This window comes from Cynocephalus volans, chromosome 1 (genome assembly GCF_027409185.1).
Source record: "Cynocephalus volans isolate mCynVol1 chromosome 1, mCynVol1.pri, whole genome shotgun sequence".
In the NCBI taxonomy this organism is placed as follows: Eukaryota; Metazoa; Chordata; class Mammalia; order Dermoptera; family Cynocephalidae; genus Cynocephalus; species Cynocephalus volans.
Genome location: NC_084460.1, coordinates 114,269,827 through 114,289,396, shown reverse-complemented (window position 1 = coordinate 114,289,396; position 19,570 = coordinate 114,269,827). Strand labels below are relative to the sequence as shown.

The 19,570-nt window shown below is 32.7% G+C and overlaps 1 protein-coding gene across 1 annotated transcript; it reads left to right on the top strand.

Moving 5' to 3' along the window:
* Positions 1–3,123: 3,123 nt before the first annotated feature.
* UTS2B (urotensin 2B) lies at positions 3,124–16,088 on the top strand. Its single transcript, XM_063087996.1, has 5 exons — positions 3,124–3,223; positions 7,135–7,233; positions 8,446–8,483; positions 9,710–9,803; positions 16,063–16,088. The coding sequence occupies exons 1-5, from the start codon at positions 3,124–3,126 to the stop codon at positions 16,086–16,088; spliced, it is 357 nt and encodes a 118-aa protein (XP_062944066.1).
* Positions 16,089–19,570: the final 3,482 nt, after the last annotated feature.

Here is a 19,570-nt window from a genome sequence, read left to right as displayed (position 1 = left end):
GTATTGTTTTACAGCTTTCAACTTAAAGTCTATTTTATCTTATATTAGTGTAGCTACCCTGCTCTCTTTTGGTTTCCATTTGCATGGAATATCTTTTTCCATTTTTTCACTTTCAATCTATATATGTCCTTAAAAATGAAATACACCTCTTGTAGGCAGCACATAGTTGGGTCTTGTTTTTGTACCCATTTAGCTATATCTTTTGATGGAAGAATTTAATACATTTACATTCAAAGTAATTATTGATAGGTGAGGATTTACTACTGCTATTTTGTTAATTGTTTTCTGGTTGTTTTGTAGATCCTTTGTTCCTTTTTTCCTCTCTTGCTGCCTTCCTTTGGGATTAGAAATTTTCTCTAGTGGTATGCTTTGATTCCATACTTTTCGTCTTTTATGTATCTACTGTAGGTTTTTCCTTCATGGTTGCCATGAGGCTTACCTAAAAAATCTTATAACAGTCTATCCTAAGCTAACAACTTAACTTTGATCACATAAAAAACTTTATATTTTTACTCCACTCCCCATCCTACATTTTTTGTTTTTGATGTCACACTTTACATTTTTGTATTGTATATCCTTTAACAAATTATCATAACAATCATTTTTAGTAGTTTTGTCCTTTTACATTCATACTAAAGATATGTGATTTACAAACCACCATTACAGTATTAGAGTATTCTAAATTTGACTGTGTACTTACTTTTGCCAGTAAGTTTTATACTTTCATATGGTTTCATGTTACTAATTAGCATTCTTTTCTTTCAATGTGAAAAACTTATTTTAGCATATTTTTTATGAGAGGTCCTATGGTGATGAATTCCCTTAGCTTTTGTTTGGAAAGTCTTTATCTCTCCTTCATTTCTAAAGAATAGCTAGGGACTTATTTTTCACAACTTAGCCGACGTTACCTAAAATATGACAGAAGGAAAGATTTGGGAGATTCTGTTAGATTTTCTGAAATTAAAGTTTGTGAAACAAAATCCATAGAATAAAAGTCATAAGTGTTATTTTGTCTAGAAATAAAGCATCAGCCTTATCAGAAGGCAATTAAATTATTTTGTCACTTTCAAGAAAACACCCTTGAGAACTGAGATTCCTTGTGCTATCTACATGAAAACTTAAATCAGAATAATCTTATTTATATTTAAAAACATTTTTTAAATTAAGAAAACATGAACTGAATATGTCTTTAATACTGACTCATATTTAAATTTTGCATTCTATTGAGAAAATTAAGGGCTCGTTTTAGATTATTGATTAGATTTATTTTGAGTATATTTTAGATATTATTTTTAACTTTTTTCTTTACAATTTAACATAATTAAGCTATTTTTCATCATATTTATATATTCTCTGTACATCAGGTGATACTTATTTTCTATTTTCCATCTTGACATAATGCTTTTAATAAACAGAAGTTAAAAAGCTAATTTAAATAACTTATTATAAATAATGACAGATATTATCAAGGTGTATTTAAAGGAAAGAAGTTTTGAAATTCTGTGGTATGATAAGCTTTTAAGATCAATATTCAAAGACACTATTTGTTCTTGAATTTTTAGGATTGAGAAAACACAGACACTTTAAGAGTTGCAACTATTCTTTCAACTCACTTAGCTTTATAACTGGATTTAAAGTTTAATGGCATTATTCTACTTTTGGCTTTCAATTACCAGAAATTTCAGTTATTATTTTTTCATGTATCAAACACTTATTTTTTTTCTTTGAATCACTGTGACGCTTGCAAATAGGGATAGAAATGACTATGATAGTAACTGCTCTCAAAATATATACAATTTAATAGTGGATGTGAACACATAACATAATGAAAGGAGAAATGGATTTTGTGCTATAGTAGATATATAAACAAAGTGTTGTGTCAGTCCAAAGGAGAAAAAAAAAAATATATATATATGTATATATATAGAGAGAGAGATCCAAAAGGCTAAACAGAGCTGGTGGCACTTGATTAGAAGCTTCAGAAATGAAGAGGTAAAATGGTCATGAAATAAAAGATGCCAGGAAGACAGAAATATGTCAGCGAAGCTCTGGAGCGAAGAAAGTAGGGGATGTGTTCAGGAATTAGGAGCTTAATGTGGCTGGTTAACAAGGACCCGTAAAAGCAAAACAAGCCTAAATATCAAACTAAGTAACTTAAACTTTATTTGAAAAATTTGTTTTCCAATGGGTTAGCAATGGGTTAGTGGAAAGTTTGGTCATTGACCCTACTTAATATCATTATGTGCTGTGTGTATGCACTTGGAACTGAGTCAATTTTAGAATTGATACATCTCAAGTCCCGTGGGAGAAGTAAATGCCAAGACCAGAGGTCATTATAGCATTTTTGGAGCCATAAAATGGGAACTGGAGATATACTGAAAGACATTGACTTAAAAAGAAAACCATCACAATTACAGCAAGTATTAAAGGGGGTAATTGATGGGACATTTGCCAGCATTGAATTTAATTAAATTCAGCCTTAATTCTTAAAAGTGCTGGTTGCAGCAAAATGAAACCATCTTACTCCAATACAGTGAGAAAGAAATGTTATCACATTATGATTCATTTCTAATTTGAGCTCTTCCCGACTTTAATCTATTTGGTTGGTTAAGTACGAAGTGATGGTTGCAAATAATGGTATTAGGAAGACCATCACCTGGCTCTAAATTAGTCAAATGAAAGGCTTTGTTACCACTTCCACCTGCCTCCTATGCACTCAGACTTAGTATTAATAAGATTTGAGTTTAATTAATTCTGAAATCAGGAAATTAAACAATAAATTATGAAAATCCAACCAACAGGTTCTACATTCCAAGTTTTTGCTTTCTGCTTGTGGATGTGTTTGAGTGTGTGGGGTATGCTTTTAGTGAAATGGGCAGGCATGAGAAATATTGATCTGGTTCTTCCTGCCACTGACTGTGTAACAAACTTGTCACTTCTCCAAGTAGTGAATCATGTTGACAGGATACATTACATTTTATAAGTTTTTTTTCATTATCTAGAACATTTATAATTGAAGCACACTTGCCTTTTAAAAGTCAGCTCTGCTGCATTCCAGAGCCATTGAAATATACGTCTTGACCTGGAAAGCCAGTTTCTCTGCTAGCACCAAAGATTTTTAACATGAAGAAGATGCTCTCAACCTCATTTTGCTTTGGACTCCTAACTTTATCTGTGATGATCTTTTTAGACTCAGTGCATGGACGGCCATATCTTACGCAAGGTATGTTCACATGAATCTAAAATCCTACAGGTGAGTCAATGATCCTTATCTTCCTGTTTGTATCACTTTAATTGTTCTGCCTTTATTGAAATGCTTTAAGACATTAACACAAAGGAACTTCAGAAAGTTCAGGGAAAATGGCATTAAAAGGTAATATGAATACTTCCATGAACTTTTTGAAGTACCTTCGTATAATTTAATTGCCAAACCTCCCTAAAGTAGTTGTTCTAAACTAAATGTGATCTGTGATGCTGTTCTTCTCAAGCAAATTGTGCCACAATAATTTTACTCAACATTGTACTAAATTAATTTTAATTACACGTTATTTTTTCTAATCATGGGGCACTTGTTTCACATTTGCACTCTGTGACCAATACAGTCACATAATCTATGCGTATTTCAAAAGAATAAGATGTATTCAAAAAGTTCATGGCAAGATTCATATTACGTTTTATTTCTATTTTCCACAAACTTTTTGAAATGCCCTTGCAGAACTTGGGAGAAGAAAAAGGAGATTTTTATCCTATGAGATTATTTAGTAAATTACTTATGAAAAGAGAGTAGCTCAGAAAAATACATCAGGATAAAAACTTGTGTTTGAAGAGATTTGAGAATAACAATGCCTGGGGAAATCTACATAGTACTTTCAGGAGGGCAATGCTAACACCCACATTATGCAATGACTGTATTTATCAGATTTCTAACAAGTTTAGGGTACTTATGTTAAAGGAAATAATTTAATTTGTGACATCTACAAATATATACCGTGTGAAAATGTTTCTGCTCTTATAATATTGTGACAAACTGATCTTTGTTTAAAATTTTCAGTGCATTCTGTAGTAAAAGCAGCTCTTAATCTGAGAATCAGTAGAGATAGATTTAGTGCTGATTTATTAGGTAAACAATTTGGGCTCATTGAAACTTTTACATATTTCTTTATATTTCAAAAATAGTGACTTAAGACAATGCTTTCTAATATCCCTTCCAGCTTGAGATTCTGGGGTTTTCTTTCATCTAACTGACTTTCTTGTCAGGAAGAGGGAGATATCCTTTTACTCTTATCTTACATAGAGGGAACCAAGACAGAGTGTAATAAATTTTGTTTACAACCCTAGGTTGAGGAAAAGGATCAAGTTTCCTGTGTTTGAATTTAATTTGTCTTTACTAGACCTTGTTGCCTCAAGTGAGGTTTTAAAAGTCAATGAAAATCAGAGCAATTCTTTTGGCAGTGGCAACACAATTGCCTAAACCTTTGTATTTATGTATGAGGATTTTCCCGTTGAAAAACAGTCTCAGAGACCTAAACACAGCCTGGGAATCAAAGTTTCTGGATTTCATCCACGGCACTCACACTTTGTCTTTGGATTTTGATTTTGACTGCAAAATCATTGTGCTTAGTAGGACTCCATTGCTATTTTGGGGAAATAATGAGATTTCCAAGGTTTCTACCAGTTTAAATATGTGAGAAAAAAGTGTCATTTGTCTCAACAAAAGTGTCATTTGCAAAATTAGGATGTGTTAGTTAGTGGTAACTGTAACTTCTGAAATCATGTGTATAAGAAATATAGAAAAATCCAACTCGAAGGCATTTACTGGATTAATTAACATTTGCCACACAGTGATCTGCATGCATACTGGGAGCATAGTGGAAATATTTCTCTGAGACCCCCTTTGATCTCAGTTTCCTTATGTGTCAATAAGGAAGATTAAATTATTGGTAAGGTTATTTTCTGATCTAAATTGTCTAGGATTAGATATTGTCATTTTGGGAGTTTCCAGGTTTCTGTTAAAATTTCTTGTCTATACCCAGTAAAAACTTCACATGTGAATTGAAAGCAAGAAGACAACTAAGTTTTTTAAGATTCATAGTATAGAAATAGTAATGAATGAATATTTTCTGAGTATTTGCAAAAGCATTCACTCGTCATGTCTGAACAGCTTTGCCATCCTTTATGCCAAAGATGCATCTATGCTCAGATATTTTATATTCAAATATTCCCTTTATCAATATTAATTTTCTGTTGAGAGATTGAAACATGTATTTTTTTCTTTGAAAGCTATTTCTATTTAAAAACTAAAAATGAAAACAAGAAACAAAAATTTATTTACTATTATTTATCATAGCCAATACCTTACTTAACTTAAGAGATTTTTAAAAAATTTCTTAAAAATCTTTTTCTTCAGAGATTCCTATAAAAAGTGGTTGTCTCAAAAGGTAGTGGCAAGAATTTCTGAGGATAAATAGTCATGCAGATATAATTATTGGAAGCAAAACATAAAGAAAGGCAAGTATAATAATTTTGTTTTTTGAAAAATGTTCCACTTAAATATGCAGAAAATGGATGTCAATTACGCAAATAAAAGCTTCAGATCTAGGCTTTCCTGGTTCCCTTCCTCTTGGTCTTACAAATTCTCTAAGTTGAAGGCAATGGATCTGTTTCTCGTATCACAGTTCTGTTTCTTGCATCACATTTCTGTTTCTGAAACAAGTAGTCATTATCATCTGGCTCTAAAATGTATCTCTTTAAAAAAAAATTAAAGGTTATAACTTAACATCTTAATTAATGATTAGAATAAAAATTATATATTGCATAAGCATGTCTTTTAAACTGTCTCTGAAGGTCTTTATATAATTGATGTTGAGCAAAAGTTACATTGATTTTCTATTAATATTTTAAATATTCAAAAGAAAAAAACAGCTTCACAGATTTCTATGTCTATGAAGCAAAGAAAATGGAAGAAGTGAGCAACAATTAAATATCTTTGGTCAATGTAGAAAATGTTGATGCTATCGCCTGCCCCATATCATTCGTTCTCTTCCTTTAATTAGCCATTTAGTGGTTTCAGTTCATCAACTGACATTTTGTAGACTCAGAAAATATGGATGATTTAAGGAAAGAATATAGTCAAGTTATGAGCCATTTCTCTGGTTGAAACTGTAGTACTCTCACTCCTAAACCTCAACCTCATTAATCTAGCTTCTGCCCACACTGTAACAGTTAGTATGAGGAGAAAGGGAGAGGGACAAATGATCCTACAGCAATTATGTGATAAAAATTTGATTTTTCAGGCCACCCTGTGAAAGTTCATTGTAATATAATATTATTTCAATGGTTATTTGTTATTATATGCTAATAGTTATCTTGGTGTTTTATTGCTTGAATGAAATCTCTTGTCCCAATCTCTACTCCAGAATGAAAACAGTTATATTGCTGGGAGTTGGGCTCCTGAGCAATGAATGGCTGTGAGGTAATTGAAAAAGATGAAAAGATGTCAACATGGGAAAAGTAGACTCCATCTCAGCTCTTTCACAAGGTTTCCTTGGATGGTTTAAAGGCAATGTCTGGAACACAAAGTAGCTCATATACAAGCATGCATATCATATCAAATAAAAAAATCAAATGTTATTATTTTTCTTTTAAAAGCAACTTTTATTTTTATTGTTATTCTTTTTTTGGCAGCTGGCCATTATGGGGATCAAAACCTGTGACCTTGGTGTTGTTGGCACCAGGCCCCAACCAAGTGAGCTAACTAGCCAGCCCTGAAAACAACCTTTAGTTTATATTTATGTTAAATGCAACAGTAGAAAATTTCAAAAATGCATATTAAAAAGAAGAAAGTAAAATTGACTTGCAATTTCACTACCTGTAAATAATCACAGGTACAAGTTTAGGGTGCAACCTTCTGGGTATATTTTCTGTCTCTGTTTTTCTCTCTGTCTTCCTCTCTCCCCACCCTCTCTCTCTGAGTGTTCATATACTTTCAAAACAGCCCACCTTTTTGGATTACACATGATTCTCTACATCTCTTTTACTGGTGAGTATACACATTTATAGTTTCCTGTAAATCCCATTTAATCAGAAACACTTTTCAGCAATTCAGAATGGAATGGTGGTTTGTTATCATTACAGGAAATGAATTGTTTCCAGATAAAGAAGATACAAATCATGAGGACCTATTGTTGGCTCTACTGAGTAAAAATTTTGATTTCCAAAGACCTTCCAACATTGGTGAGTTAAGGATAAATTCAAGCTTTATTTATTTAAAAAATAACAGAATCTATTCTATCATCTGATCTGCTCTTTCTAAATATTAATTTATATTAAGCAAAATAATAACTGCTCCCTTGTATGCTGCACTGAAAACTCAAGTGTTTTTCTTGTTTCATATTCAGGCTTAAAGCCATGGAGTTACTAAAAAATATTAAAAGCCTATTTTGTTCGGTTTCAGAGTCCTAATGGGATTGGCAACCATCTAGTTTAAAAATAGCTACCTTTGTTCATATTTTTCTTTTACATGTGCAACTCTCTAGTGGTAAAATTAGTATTTTCTTTTATTAAATATTTCAAAAGTATTATGTTTATAGGTTTTTATTAGAAATTTCACAAATTAATTGTAGTTTTGTGGTGGTTAAGTTAGTGAATTTTCCAATCAAATTCTTTCAATTTGGCAAATGGTTGGAGCAGAGACCATGAATGGGAACTTTAGACTATACCAATTGAGATTGTTTTCATTCGAAGAATGGGAAAATCTGATGTACTAGTATGCATCAGACTGCTCTCTAAGAAATAACTGAGATTTTGTCAGAAATTTAGCAATCTAGCCTAAGAGACTATGTGACAATATGACAATGTGGTACTTTCTTAGACAGTATCAGAAGTATTATTAAAAAAAAGTCTGTATTTAAAGAACAAAATACTGATTAAAAGAATACCTTAATAGATACTTTAAAAATGCAGGGTTTTAAAATTAGAAATAAGATAAACTCATTAAAGAAAATAAATGAACTATGAAAAAGAAAAATTTATATCCAAATTGTAAAAACTGAAGAGAATTATTAATATTTTAGGGAATTTCTTTCTATATTGAATTATATATAGAATTTGTATCCTGTTTCTTTAATTTAATATTTTTTATGACAATTTCCTCATGAAAGTGAAAAGAGTTTATTTGGAAATAATAGTCCATGTTAGAACTGTAGCCTACTTTAGAAAAATTTGTGCTTATTGTTGGAAATTAGGTATTTTCTTACGACATAAGTGACTGCATTTCAATATTATGGGCATTGAAAAATATGTTGACTTTATATTAGGAATGAGTGGGTAATCTCGAATCATAAGAGAAAGGCCTTGGCCTTTCATATGAGGTCGTGAATGTATGTCTTAAAGTGAATTAAATATTACTTGCAATGTACATTTTTCATAGACAAATGTGTCTTGCAGATACAGAACTGGCTAACAGATTGGAAGAATTTAACCAGGTGAGAATGTGAAATACTTAAATCTCAATTTTAATAATAATTATAAGGCAATTTCCTACTGACACATTTTTTAAGTTATTAATACAGTAATGTAAAAGTTTTATTCCTTGCTAAGAAAGGGTAAAGAGATTCAATAGGAAAAATAAAGTAACCAAATTATACTAAAAAAAAAAAAAAAAGAACAAAACTATTTTGAAGTCATCATAGTATAGAATGTCCAGAAATCTGGACTGTAATTTTTAGTTTTCTAATTACTTACCTGGGCAAACTAAAATTCTCTAAACCTAAATCTCCTTACCTGGGAGGCTATAAATGGGTGTTTTCTGAAATTACTATTTTTAAACAATGGGAATCTTTTTTCCCAAATTGAATGACAGATGGCCTCAGCAAATGAAATGTGTCAGGGTGAGCTGTTCTGCTTGAAGCTGCTGGTTTGGAGAGCCTGAAGTGGTGCCCTCTTGACAGGGAGCCTTTCCAGCAACCTCCTCTTCTCCACTCATAGATATGCTACAAAGAAAATTTGAAAATCACTGGATTAGATGATTTCTAAAAATCTTTCAAATACAGCTGAATGCAATTCCATTATTCTGAATACTGTGGCCATTTGGGAGAGAGAACTGTACCCATCATTTGAGCAGAGGTGGCTGGAGACATGCAGTGCTCCAGGCTGAATCCTACTTAGGTGGAGTCAGGTCTTCAGGGCTTAGGCAATAATGGAGCTTGTTATAAATTAAGATGCATTGAATTCTGGGTGGAAAATTTAGGACCTCAAAATATTTCCCGCTTCCTGCTAGAAAGGACAAAGCTTTCAGGAAATACAAGCATTCACATAACTCTTTGGAGCTCTTTGAAAAGGACTGCTTATTAGGTGGCATAAAATTTAGATCAGCTACACAAACTATATTTACAGGATCCCCATTAATTAACACCAGAGTTGACTTCCTTTGCCAACAATCTGTTTCTTCCTGATCTCCTGTTGAGTTATGTACCTTTCCCAGCCAGTCTCTAACTGCAGGTTTCCTGTTTTTCTATTTATTTATTTTTGTTTATTTTATTTTACTCCTTTTCTTTCTTTTTCCCCTTATTTCTCTCTTCCTTCCTTTCTTCCATATTTTCTTCTTCTTCTTTGTTTTTTTTTCTTTCTTGCTCTTATCCTTCCTCTTCTTAAGTAAAGTACAGCATGGTTCTCTTAAAGACTAATAAATTATCATTTTAATTTTTAATAGCTGGAAAAGCTGAAAAAACAGCTTATGGAAATAAAGGATGCTGAGATGTCCTATGCTGTAGATGGTCTATCCTCTTCCCATCCTAACAAAAGAGGTAAGCTTTCATTTCAAACTTTTAAAATTGACTTCCAAAAGATTATTTTCGCTATTATTTCTGAGGGGGAAGAGATTAAATTGACATTTCTTAATCCTATGGTGGTGATCAAGATCAAAACTCACATTTTTAAAAAAAGATTCCTATGGAAGTGTTCCTATGTGAATGTATCTGAGTTTTGTTATGTTTACAACAGTGGGTAGCAAGGTCATGCTTCCCAGGTATAAATAATATAGGTCCTTACTGTTTAAAATCCTGGTCTACCCTTGTTATTTTGGCTTGAACACTGAAGGGAGGATTACAAGTAAAAATAATCAAATTTTAAGACAATTTAATTTATAGGGCATCTTCCTTGACAAAAGGCGAACCCTTAGTGCTATAACACTTGATCCAAGGTTTGATTTGTAACATTTAATTTTAGAAAGATTAGTCTTTTGGATTACTTTAAATTTTCATAATTTTCCTAGGAAATTCTTGTTTCTCTGTTTATGGAGTGATGTGAGATTTCCTAAAGCATATTTTGTTTATTTTTACTTGTCCCCCTATTGCAGATTTGTCTTTAACATCTGTAAAAAACATTTTTACAATACTACAAAGAGGGAAGAGGATGAACCTGTATTAAACACTTTGCATATACCAGGCATTTTATATTTTAATATTTCAAACTATAGTGGTTAAGCACTTATATTCCAGAGCCTAAGTTCAAATCTTAACTTTGACATTTCCTACCTCTGTGATCTCAGGCAATTATCTAATTTCCTGTGCCTCATTTTCTTTGTCCTGAAATGCAGATAATAATAATAATTATGGCAAATACTTGGTGTGTTTGCAAACAAATAAGAAGGGAATTAAAAATGTTCAGAAATACAAAGTCTTGAAATGCTGAAGGAGCTAAGTGCTTCTGGATCCCAAACACTATGAAATGAGATTTAAAATGACATTAGGTGACAGAGGATCAGTAAATATCAGTTAGAAAAAAGAACTCAGAGGAAAAAAAAAAAAAAAACAGATTGAGTGTGGTCTTTAATGTATGTTTTAGATACCTTCAAGGCAGCTGCCATTAAGTTGGGGGTGAGAATGCAAAATAAGTAAAATTGTTTTTTTAAAAAATCTTTTTGTATAGGAAATAGTTGAGAAGCTTTCTAAATTTTTGAAAAGCATCATTGTCAAAGAAACCATGAATCCTAAAATATTTTTGTCTTTGGCACTGAAAGACAAAGTAAACCTTGGGCCTCCAACTTTGCAAGAGTGGGAAAAGACCTGAGAAAACTGCAATTCCCAAGAAGGGAATATTCCTCCAAGTAGAGATGTTGGGAGGATTAAATGAGTCAATTTAATTTGCAACAATACCTGGCATATAGTAAGTACTATGTAAGTTTAACATTTTAAAAGTCATTTTGATTATTATTACCATAATTATTATTATTCTGTACAGAAACACCAGAAGATAGCTATTAATATGACTATTTTACGGATGAGAAGACTACATTTTAAAGGGGTTAAATTATATGCTGAAAATAACCCAACTGCTAAGTGACTTAGCTAGTGAGCCTGAAGGAGAAAGTGGTAGGAGATGAAGTGAAAGGTAGAAGGGAGGGAACCTTAAGTCTTTTTAAGGACTTTAGCTTTTACTTTGTGTCATATGGGAAACCACTGAAAGGTTTTAAGCATAAGAGTGATATGGAATAAGTTTTGAATCACTCTTGATGCTTTATGGAGAATACACTGTAAAAGAGGGGCAAAGATGGAAGCAAAGACCTTTAATTAGACCGCTTTAATGGTCAAGGTGATTACACCATGGTAGTTGGATTAGGGTGGTAGTAGTGAATTGAGAAGGGTTTTGATTCTTAATATATTTTGAACAAAAAGTAACAAAATTTGCTGTAGAATTGTGCATTGGATGTAAAAGGAAGGCAGGTGTCAAAAATGACCCCAAGGTTTTTGTTCTGAGCAACTACGGAAAAGGGCAATTTTATTGAGCCAGAGATAGCTAAAGGAAGAGAAAGTTTCGAGGAGAAGAGTTGAAATATAGATTTGTTAGACTTTCCTAATCTGTACTGCTTAGGCTATGACGGGTTAACAAGTGTAATCCAAATCTCAGAGGCTTAATGCAATGAAGTCCAAGCACAAAGTCCAATGCATGTGGCACAGCACCAGTCTATTTGGTAGCTATATCATCTAGAATGTTGATATGTCTTAACTGCCTCTAAGATTGCCAAGGCAGAGGAGAAAGATAAAGGACACATCCCAGTTCTCAATTGCCTAGTTCAGAAATGACACACATCACTTCTACTGAAGTCCATAGGCCAGAATTAGTAACACGGGCTGCTACCAACATATTGGCAAGACAGGCTGGTGAATGTGGGAAAGTATCTTAATACCTGGGGAGCATTGCCTCTACCACAGTCAATCTTTTGATGTCTTCTTAAAACCTTAGACTATATTCAACCCATTCCCATTAGGGACATTCCTGAATCCCTTTTTATTGACTGCATAAAGCACAAAGTACAGGTTTTCCAGGATGTACTTACTAGACTCTGTCAGATACAATGTGGCTATTCTTCATTTAGAGACCTGCTAACCAAAAAGGCAAGTTATTTATCCCACACAAATCCAGTAATTGGCAGAGGAACAGGGGAAGAATAAGCACAACCAATAATCCCATTCATAAAGGAAAAGAACACTAGACACAACATCTAGAATTCTGGTCTTCATCAATTCTGAAATCTCACTGGGAAAATATTGTGAAGGTCTTCTACCCTGGGGATGGAGAAAGGTTTCTTGATGAGGGCCCGCTAATTTCTAGGAGAATTTCTTTGTCCATTGTATTGTCTCCTCTGGAGCCACCTTTTCTGATTTTTTTTGCTTTTCTGTTGTCATCCTGGACACATGGCCTACTTGGGGGAATATTCCTGTCTTGGGAACTGCAGTTTTCTCAGGTCTTTTCCTACTCTTGCAAAGTTGGAGGCCCAAGGTTTATTTTGTCTTTCAGTGCCAAAGACATTTTTTATTATAGGATTCATGGTATCTTTGACAATGATGCTTTTCAAAAATTTAGAAAGCTTCTCAATTATTTGCTATATACAAAGATTTTTTTAAAAAAACAATTTTACTTATTTTGCATTCTCACCCCCAACTTAATGTCAGCTGCCTTGAAGGTATCTAAAACATACCTTAAAGACCACACTCTTAATCTGATGTTTTTTCCTCTGAGTTCTTTTTTCTAACTGATATTTACTGATCCTATGTCACTTAATGTCATTTTAAATCTCATTTCATATTGTTTGGGATCTAGAAGCACTTAGCTCTCTTAACATTTCAAGACTTTGTATTTCTGAATTTTTTTTAATTGTCTTTTTGTTTGCTCACAAAGACACCATTCCTTCCTAAGCCCGTCAATTTCTTGTAGTTCCTTGCTGAATATATCCCAAAGCCACCTAAACTTACTGCCAATTTTCTGTTTTTCAACCTTTTATTCCAGAAGTTCAAAAGACACATTGTCTGAATTCCAAGATGTTGCAGAAGCCTGTTTTACCACGTATTTTGCCATTTTATAAAATGGCTGTTAAAGTTTCCAACCTATAGTATCAGTTTCCTTGTCTGCCATTAACGAGTTGCTGAGACTGTGTCACATTTTAGGTACTTAGAGTAGCACTCCATTTCAAGTTACCAAACTGTATATTGAGATATGCTAAAAAAAATTATAGTAACAAAATAACCTTAAAATCTCAGTGATGCAGCTTATTATAAGTTTTCATTTGAATTTACACAGAGCCTTGTGCATGTTGACCGTTTTTCTTTTACTTTGTGCCTATACTCTGTGGAACACATGGTCTCCAATGTCTGCATAGCAAGATAGGGGAAGGATGGAGATAAGCACGGTCTTATCTGCCAGAACTAAGCAGATGATCTCAACGTAACTTGATGGAGTTGGGTGAGCACCTGGGAAACATAGAGGAGCACACAGAGCAGTCAGAGTCATATCCCTATCATAGACATTTTAGGCTTGTTTATACCACATATAATGAAATCTTACCAGCAGTGATTTGAATAGATCGTTGGATATATGAATTTGGAGTTTCAGGAAGCAGTTCAAATTGGAGTTATAACTTTGACAGTTACCAGCATATCAGTATTGTTTGGCATTGTGATGAGACCGTTTCAAGAGTAACTGCAGATACAAAGAGAAGGACTGAGGCCCAGGTCGCTCTAAGGTTAGAGACTGGGAAGATAAGAGACATTCAGCCAAAGAGGCTGAGTAGGAGCAGCTACCAAAGACGGAGGCAACAAAGAAATTCTAATTCCTAGAAGTCAAATAAAAAAAAAGCTATCTCCAGGAAGAAGGAATCCAACTGCATCTAAAGCTATAATAGATCCAGTAAGATGAGAACTTAGAACTTCGAATTGAAATCAGCAATGGAAAGGTCATTAATGACCTTGACAAGAATTGCGTGGTAAGATTTTGGTTAAAAAGAACATGATTTAAAAACTAGAACCACTGATAATAGACAATTCTTTTAAGGAATTTTGTTGTGAAGGACAGAAAAAATTGGAAATTAGCTAGAATAATTTGAGAGGGTCAAGAAAGTGTTTTGGTTGTTTTTAAGCAGAGATATTAAAACATGTTTCTATGTGGTAGGAACTAAGGAAATATCTGTGGTGATGAAGGTATGAAATAGCTGCCCAGATCTGGTCCCCACAACTTAAGCTACACTCTATGTGAAGTGTAGTGCTATTGGTATAACCAGAAACTGACCACCATGAATACAATGTTTGAAGGTGAAATGGACCCAGAAATCCAGCTTAAGGCAGTAAAAACTTACATACTGTGAAATATTGTAATTTTCTTAAATCATTTAATTCATAGTTGATAGATACCTGCTACAAATATAGTTGCCCAACATCTAGTATTGTGCTAAAAACAGGGGATGCAGGAGTGAACCAGATGGACATCTAGGGATAGCAGAATGCTGGCTAGGGTTTTACTTCATGTATGTGATAAATGATTGTAAGCATTAAAGAGTGGTTTACCGGTAATACCCCTTATGACAGTTCCCTTCGACCAGGTGCAAAAAATTCTTCAAACTATCTTTCATTGTATACTAAATTGAGCTGCTCATGTGGTGTAAGTCTTGGCTAAGCATAGGTTTATATTTTTCTACCAGACTTAGATATTCAAAGACATCTGAAAGAAATAGTGAAGGAAATGATATGAATTTCTGAAGCATACTATAAAAAGGAGACTGGACTAGTGGGCCAGTCTCTCAGATCAATGTCTGAAAGTAGACTTCTGATTTCATAAGGTTTGAATGTGGTTTTGTTTAAGGGGAGCTGGATTTTGTAAAAATAAAAAGTGACTCTGAGTGCTATCATAACACTCTCTGTATATGTGGTGATAAGCATAGGGGTTATAGTTTAAAGAGTAAGGTTAGATGAGGAGGAAAACTTGGAAAAGCAGATAGAATTTTACCATTTATTTTTCAATGAGTGGCTTAACTGTACTGATTTTTTTTTAACTCTTTTTCATTGTGCATCCCATTAATCAATAGTAAATCAAAGATCAGTCTCCCAAAGATCTAGTTTTATAAACCATTTAGGAAATTAGAAAAATTTATAATTTGATGAAGCTACAGTAAGTCAGACAATTGACAGGAACAACCTACAAAAGCTTTAAAATGATTCATTTATGCATTTGAAGATTGAAATGCTGCTAGATTTGGTTTGATTTGTCAGAAACATCATTTTATGATTAGAATGTGAAGACTTAATGTGATAAAGAATGAATTTACTTAAATATCATTTGGTGATTTGCAAAGTGATCTATAAACTTCCTTCCTCTTCCCTCAATAAATAGAAGCACGTTTATCACTGCTTTTTACCTATGTGACTTCCTCTTTGTGATTTCAGTTAACCCAAGTGTAAAATAGCAGGTGAATCAAACAGGACAACCTCTTGTATTCTCTGGACTGTATTACATGCATTACAAGTGTAAAAGTGCTATCCAATAGAACTTTCTATGATGAAACCATTCTCTAATTTGCACTGCCCATTTATGGTTGTTACTGGCTGCAAGTCATATTGAGCACTTGAAATGTGTCTAGTACAATGGAGAAGCTGAGTTTTTAATTTATTTAATTTTTTTTTTTTTTTACACAAAACTCTCTTTGTCTCTCTTATTTAGGTGCACGTAGACTATTTTATTTATATGTAAGGTTTATTAAATGACCTAAAAAATAATTTGCTTTGCTTTCTTCTTTAGCTTGCTTTTGGAAATACTGTGTCTAAAGCATTCTCTCTGGATGCAAAAGAGACAAGACCATTAGAAAAAGATATATATCTACTCACTCTACATCTTAAAGATTGTAGCTGTTTCAAGCAAAAAGAGACTGCGGTATTTATCCTGCATATCTTTTTTCTCACCTTGCTAGCTTATTACTAAGTGGGTTATAATGTACTTAAGATTTATGTTGTGAATAATGACAAATCCATTGCACTTCTGAATGGCCTGGGACTATCAAAATGGTTTTGTAGAGCTAAAGTTGAATATCCTGTATCTATTGTATGCTTTCCATATATTCGTTGTCTACATATTTTTGTCTTGTGATCACTATGCTGTTGAACTATCAATTAAAATACTTTAAAAAACATCTTGGAGAGTTAAATTATATTGTCTTAATTTATGTGAGAAATTTACATTGTTGTTCTTTCTCTTTTTTATGATTGTGCTGGCCACTATCTCTTTTCTGTTAATTTGGACAATTGCCATTGAGACTGCCACAACAAATAAACACATTACTAAAATGCAGAAATATATCATTTATTGGACTCTGGGCGAAAGTAGTACTAGGTATCTCAGAGATAGAATGTTAAGAAAAATTTCTTACAGAACAATTTGCCTTTAGGTTTCTTAATTCTCATGTCTGCATTGTTCACAACATCAGAAACTATTTGTGACTCTCAGAATGCTGTTTCACGTCTATACATCAAACTGCTCTTGCTTACATCTTAACAAACCTATTTAATCAGTCCAAAGCTGGCAGTTCAACCTCTACTTTGTCTGCTACCTGTGCTGGTACAGATATATTGCCAAAGTTCATAATTAAACAATATTAATGACTAGACTAGCATGCGATAGCTGAGTACATGAGCCTACACACATTTCCTTACTTTACAATATGGGGATAGACAGTGGGGATGCAGTTTTATTTATATAATATTAATTGTGTGGCGCTTAAAGATAAAGCTATCTCATAAGATAGAAAAACAATACTGATGAAACTATAAAAAATATATAAAATAGACCAAGTTGAGCAATATGACTGTAGTGCTACATATATACTTGCTTAGGAACCACTCAAATGTATATAAATATATATTAGCAGCACAGTAATGTCTGAAGATGTTCCCATATTTACAACAGTTGTGAACACAAACATAATATTACATAAAGATGAAAACTGCTTTCTTCATCTCATGTTTATTAACTTTGGAAAAGTTGAACAATATTCAAGCATCTTGAACCTTTAGGTGTAAGAGGTCACGTCATTCAAAAAACTTTTGATACTTCTTTCTTTTAGAGGATTCCATGATATTATTTTAAAAAATAATTTGCTTTAAGAAATTTGATTCACTAAAGTTACGTGAAGATTAAAGTTATAATTTGCAGACTTTTTGAAGCATAAGTACATTTTAATATGATGTAGTCAGGAATTAATGTCCTCTCATAAAAAGTTGGTTATGTAATTAACACCAGAACTCAAATCTATATTCATGTATTCATTTGCTCTATGAAGTTCCAGAAAGGAACAAAGAGTACAAAAAGTCATGTATTATTTTGATATTAAATGAAAAAGTCCCTTCCAGTTGGTGACTTTTCCATGAGATATAGTTGGATTTAGTAATTTACAGTGCATTGTACAAATAAATGAGATGACTTGTTATTCTTAACAGAAATTGTCTTAATTTACTGCTATGTTAAAAGAATATCTTATTTAAACTAGCATATTGCCGACTTATTTTATACTCTCTATAAAGTATGGTAAAAATTAAAATTGAAGTAAAACAATTATAAGTGGAGAAAACATTTTTCTCTTTTTTCTTCATGGAAGTTTTGTGTATATATTATGAGACAAATACATTACACATTTACAGTAGAGCAGAAATCAATATATCATGACCTCTTATTTAGTTAAATTGTGTGCCTAATTTTGAATTAAAAAATATGTAGTCTAATTTTGAATTAAAAATATAACAATGTAGAAAATCAGTTTGTTTCATCCAACTTTAAATCTTTACCATGAGAAATTTTTAGGTTAAAGTAGTAAAAATACCTTTTGTCAAAGCACAAAGTAGAACCAGTTGGATTGGAAGCGTACAAATAGCCAAATGGGAGAGAGAGGCAAGAAAGAGCTTCCGAGGGATAGGAAACATTTCTACAGTTCATCAGAAGGTTGGGGGAAGGAGGACGAGACAACATGACTCCTTAAATAATTTCTTCAAACTGTGAGCCTGTGGGATATTTACTTGGGTACCACTGCTAGCTTTCTAATACAAGTTTATGAAAACCAGAATTGGTTAACTTTCTCAAAATTCATTTCTCTTTGCTATAGCCCTCTACCACAATTAAAAGAAACACTCATTTCCTGTTTTTTCCTAAACTTAAATTTGAAGACTTTCGGCAATTTGAAAAATTCCCAGAAAAACTAAGAATCTACATACAAAACTACAATATATTCAAGAACACATGTTCATTTCTTTTACCTCTTTTCAGATCTTTTAAACTGGGTCTCTAAAAAGCACATGGATAACTAAAAACTTAGTCTTTTATAAAGGTCAACTATTTAGTTCAACTCTTTTCTCATGCATTTTTGTCATGACATTTCTTTGAGTTTATTTTACTCTTTGGATTGTACATTAGTCAATTTTCAGTTAAGATAAGCAACTACCCATTTCTCTCCTCTTCTTTTAATATGAAGATACCTTCTCATAACATTCTTTCTTTTTATGCTAAAATAAGCCTTTGATCTACTGGCCCAAACTTTTTTCCTCCCATGTATCAGTGATTACTAGAGTGTTTTAGAGAAGAAGAGTTTTTTTAGATGCTTTATAAACTTCTGCTAAGTAACTTATGCTGAATCTCTGGTCCACAGAATACATTATTTTTGGGTTTGAAAACAAATCCAATGCACAATGGGCTTATGTGCTAAGCTACAGTAACATCACAGTTATTGCTGAGAACCCGGATTTCCAGAATATCAAACTTATGCTTTGATAAGTCAATTAAAAAAAATCTGAATCATTTTAAAGAAATTATCCTTAAAAACATTATGTTCTTCAATGCCTTATTAAACACAGTATATGAAACAGATTAAACAGTTTCTTAGATGAGTCAATAACATCAAAAACATTGCTTACTCGTACTATGCTGAAATGTACTGTGCTAAAATGATGTCTACTTAGGTGGCCCCAGACTGCTTTGGTGGTTTACCACTTGGTGATTCCTTACTTTCCCCCCTACTTTCATCTGTTATTTCTGTGTGTACTTGTTCCCCTCTTAATGAACCACTGCTGTTCTTAATTAACTATCAGTTAAAATTTAGAGAAGTGTACAGTTATTAGTGGCAAGAGACATCCAAACTTGACAAATGAGATATACCTTCACTTCTATAATTCTAAGTCAATATAATCACTGGGACTGTGTTTCATTTAGCTGAATTTGACTGAAATTTGAATATGATAAGAGAAGCCTAATTTCATAATTATTATTC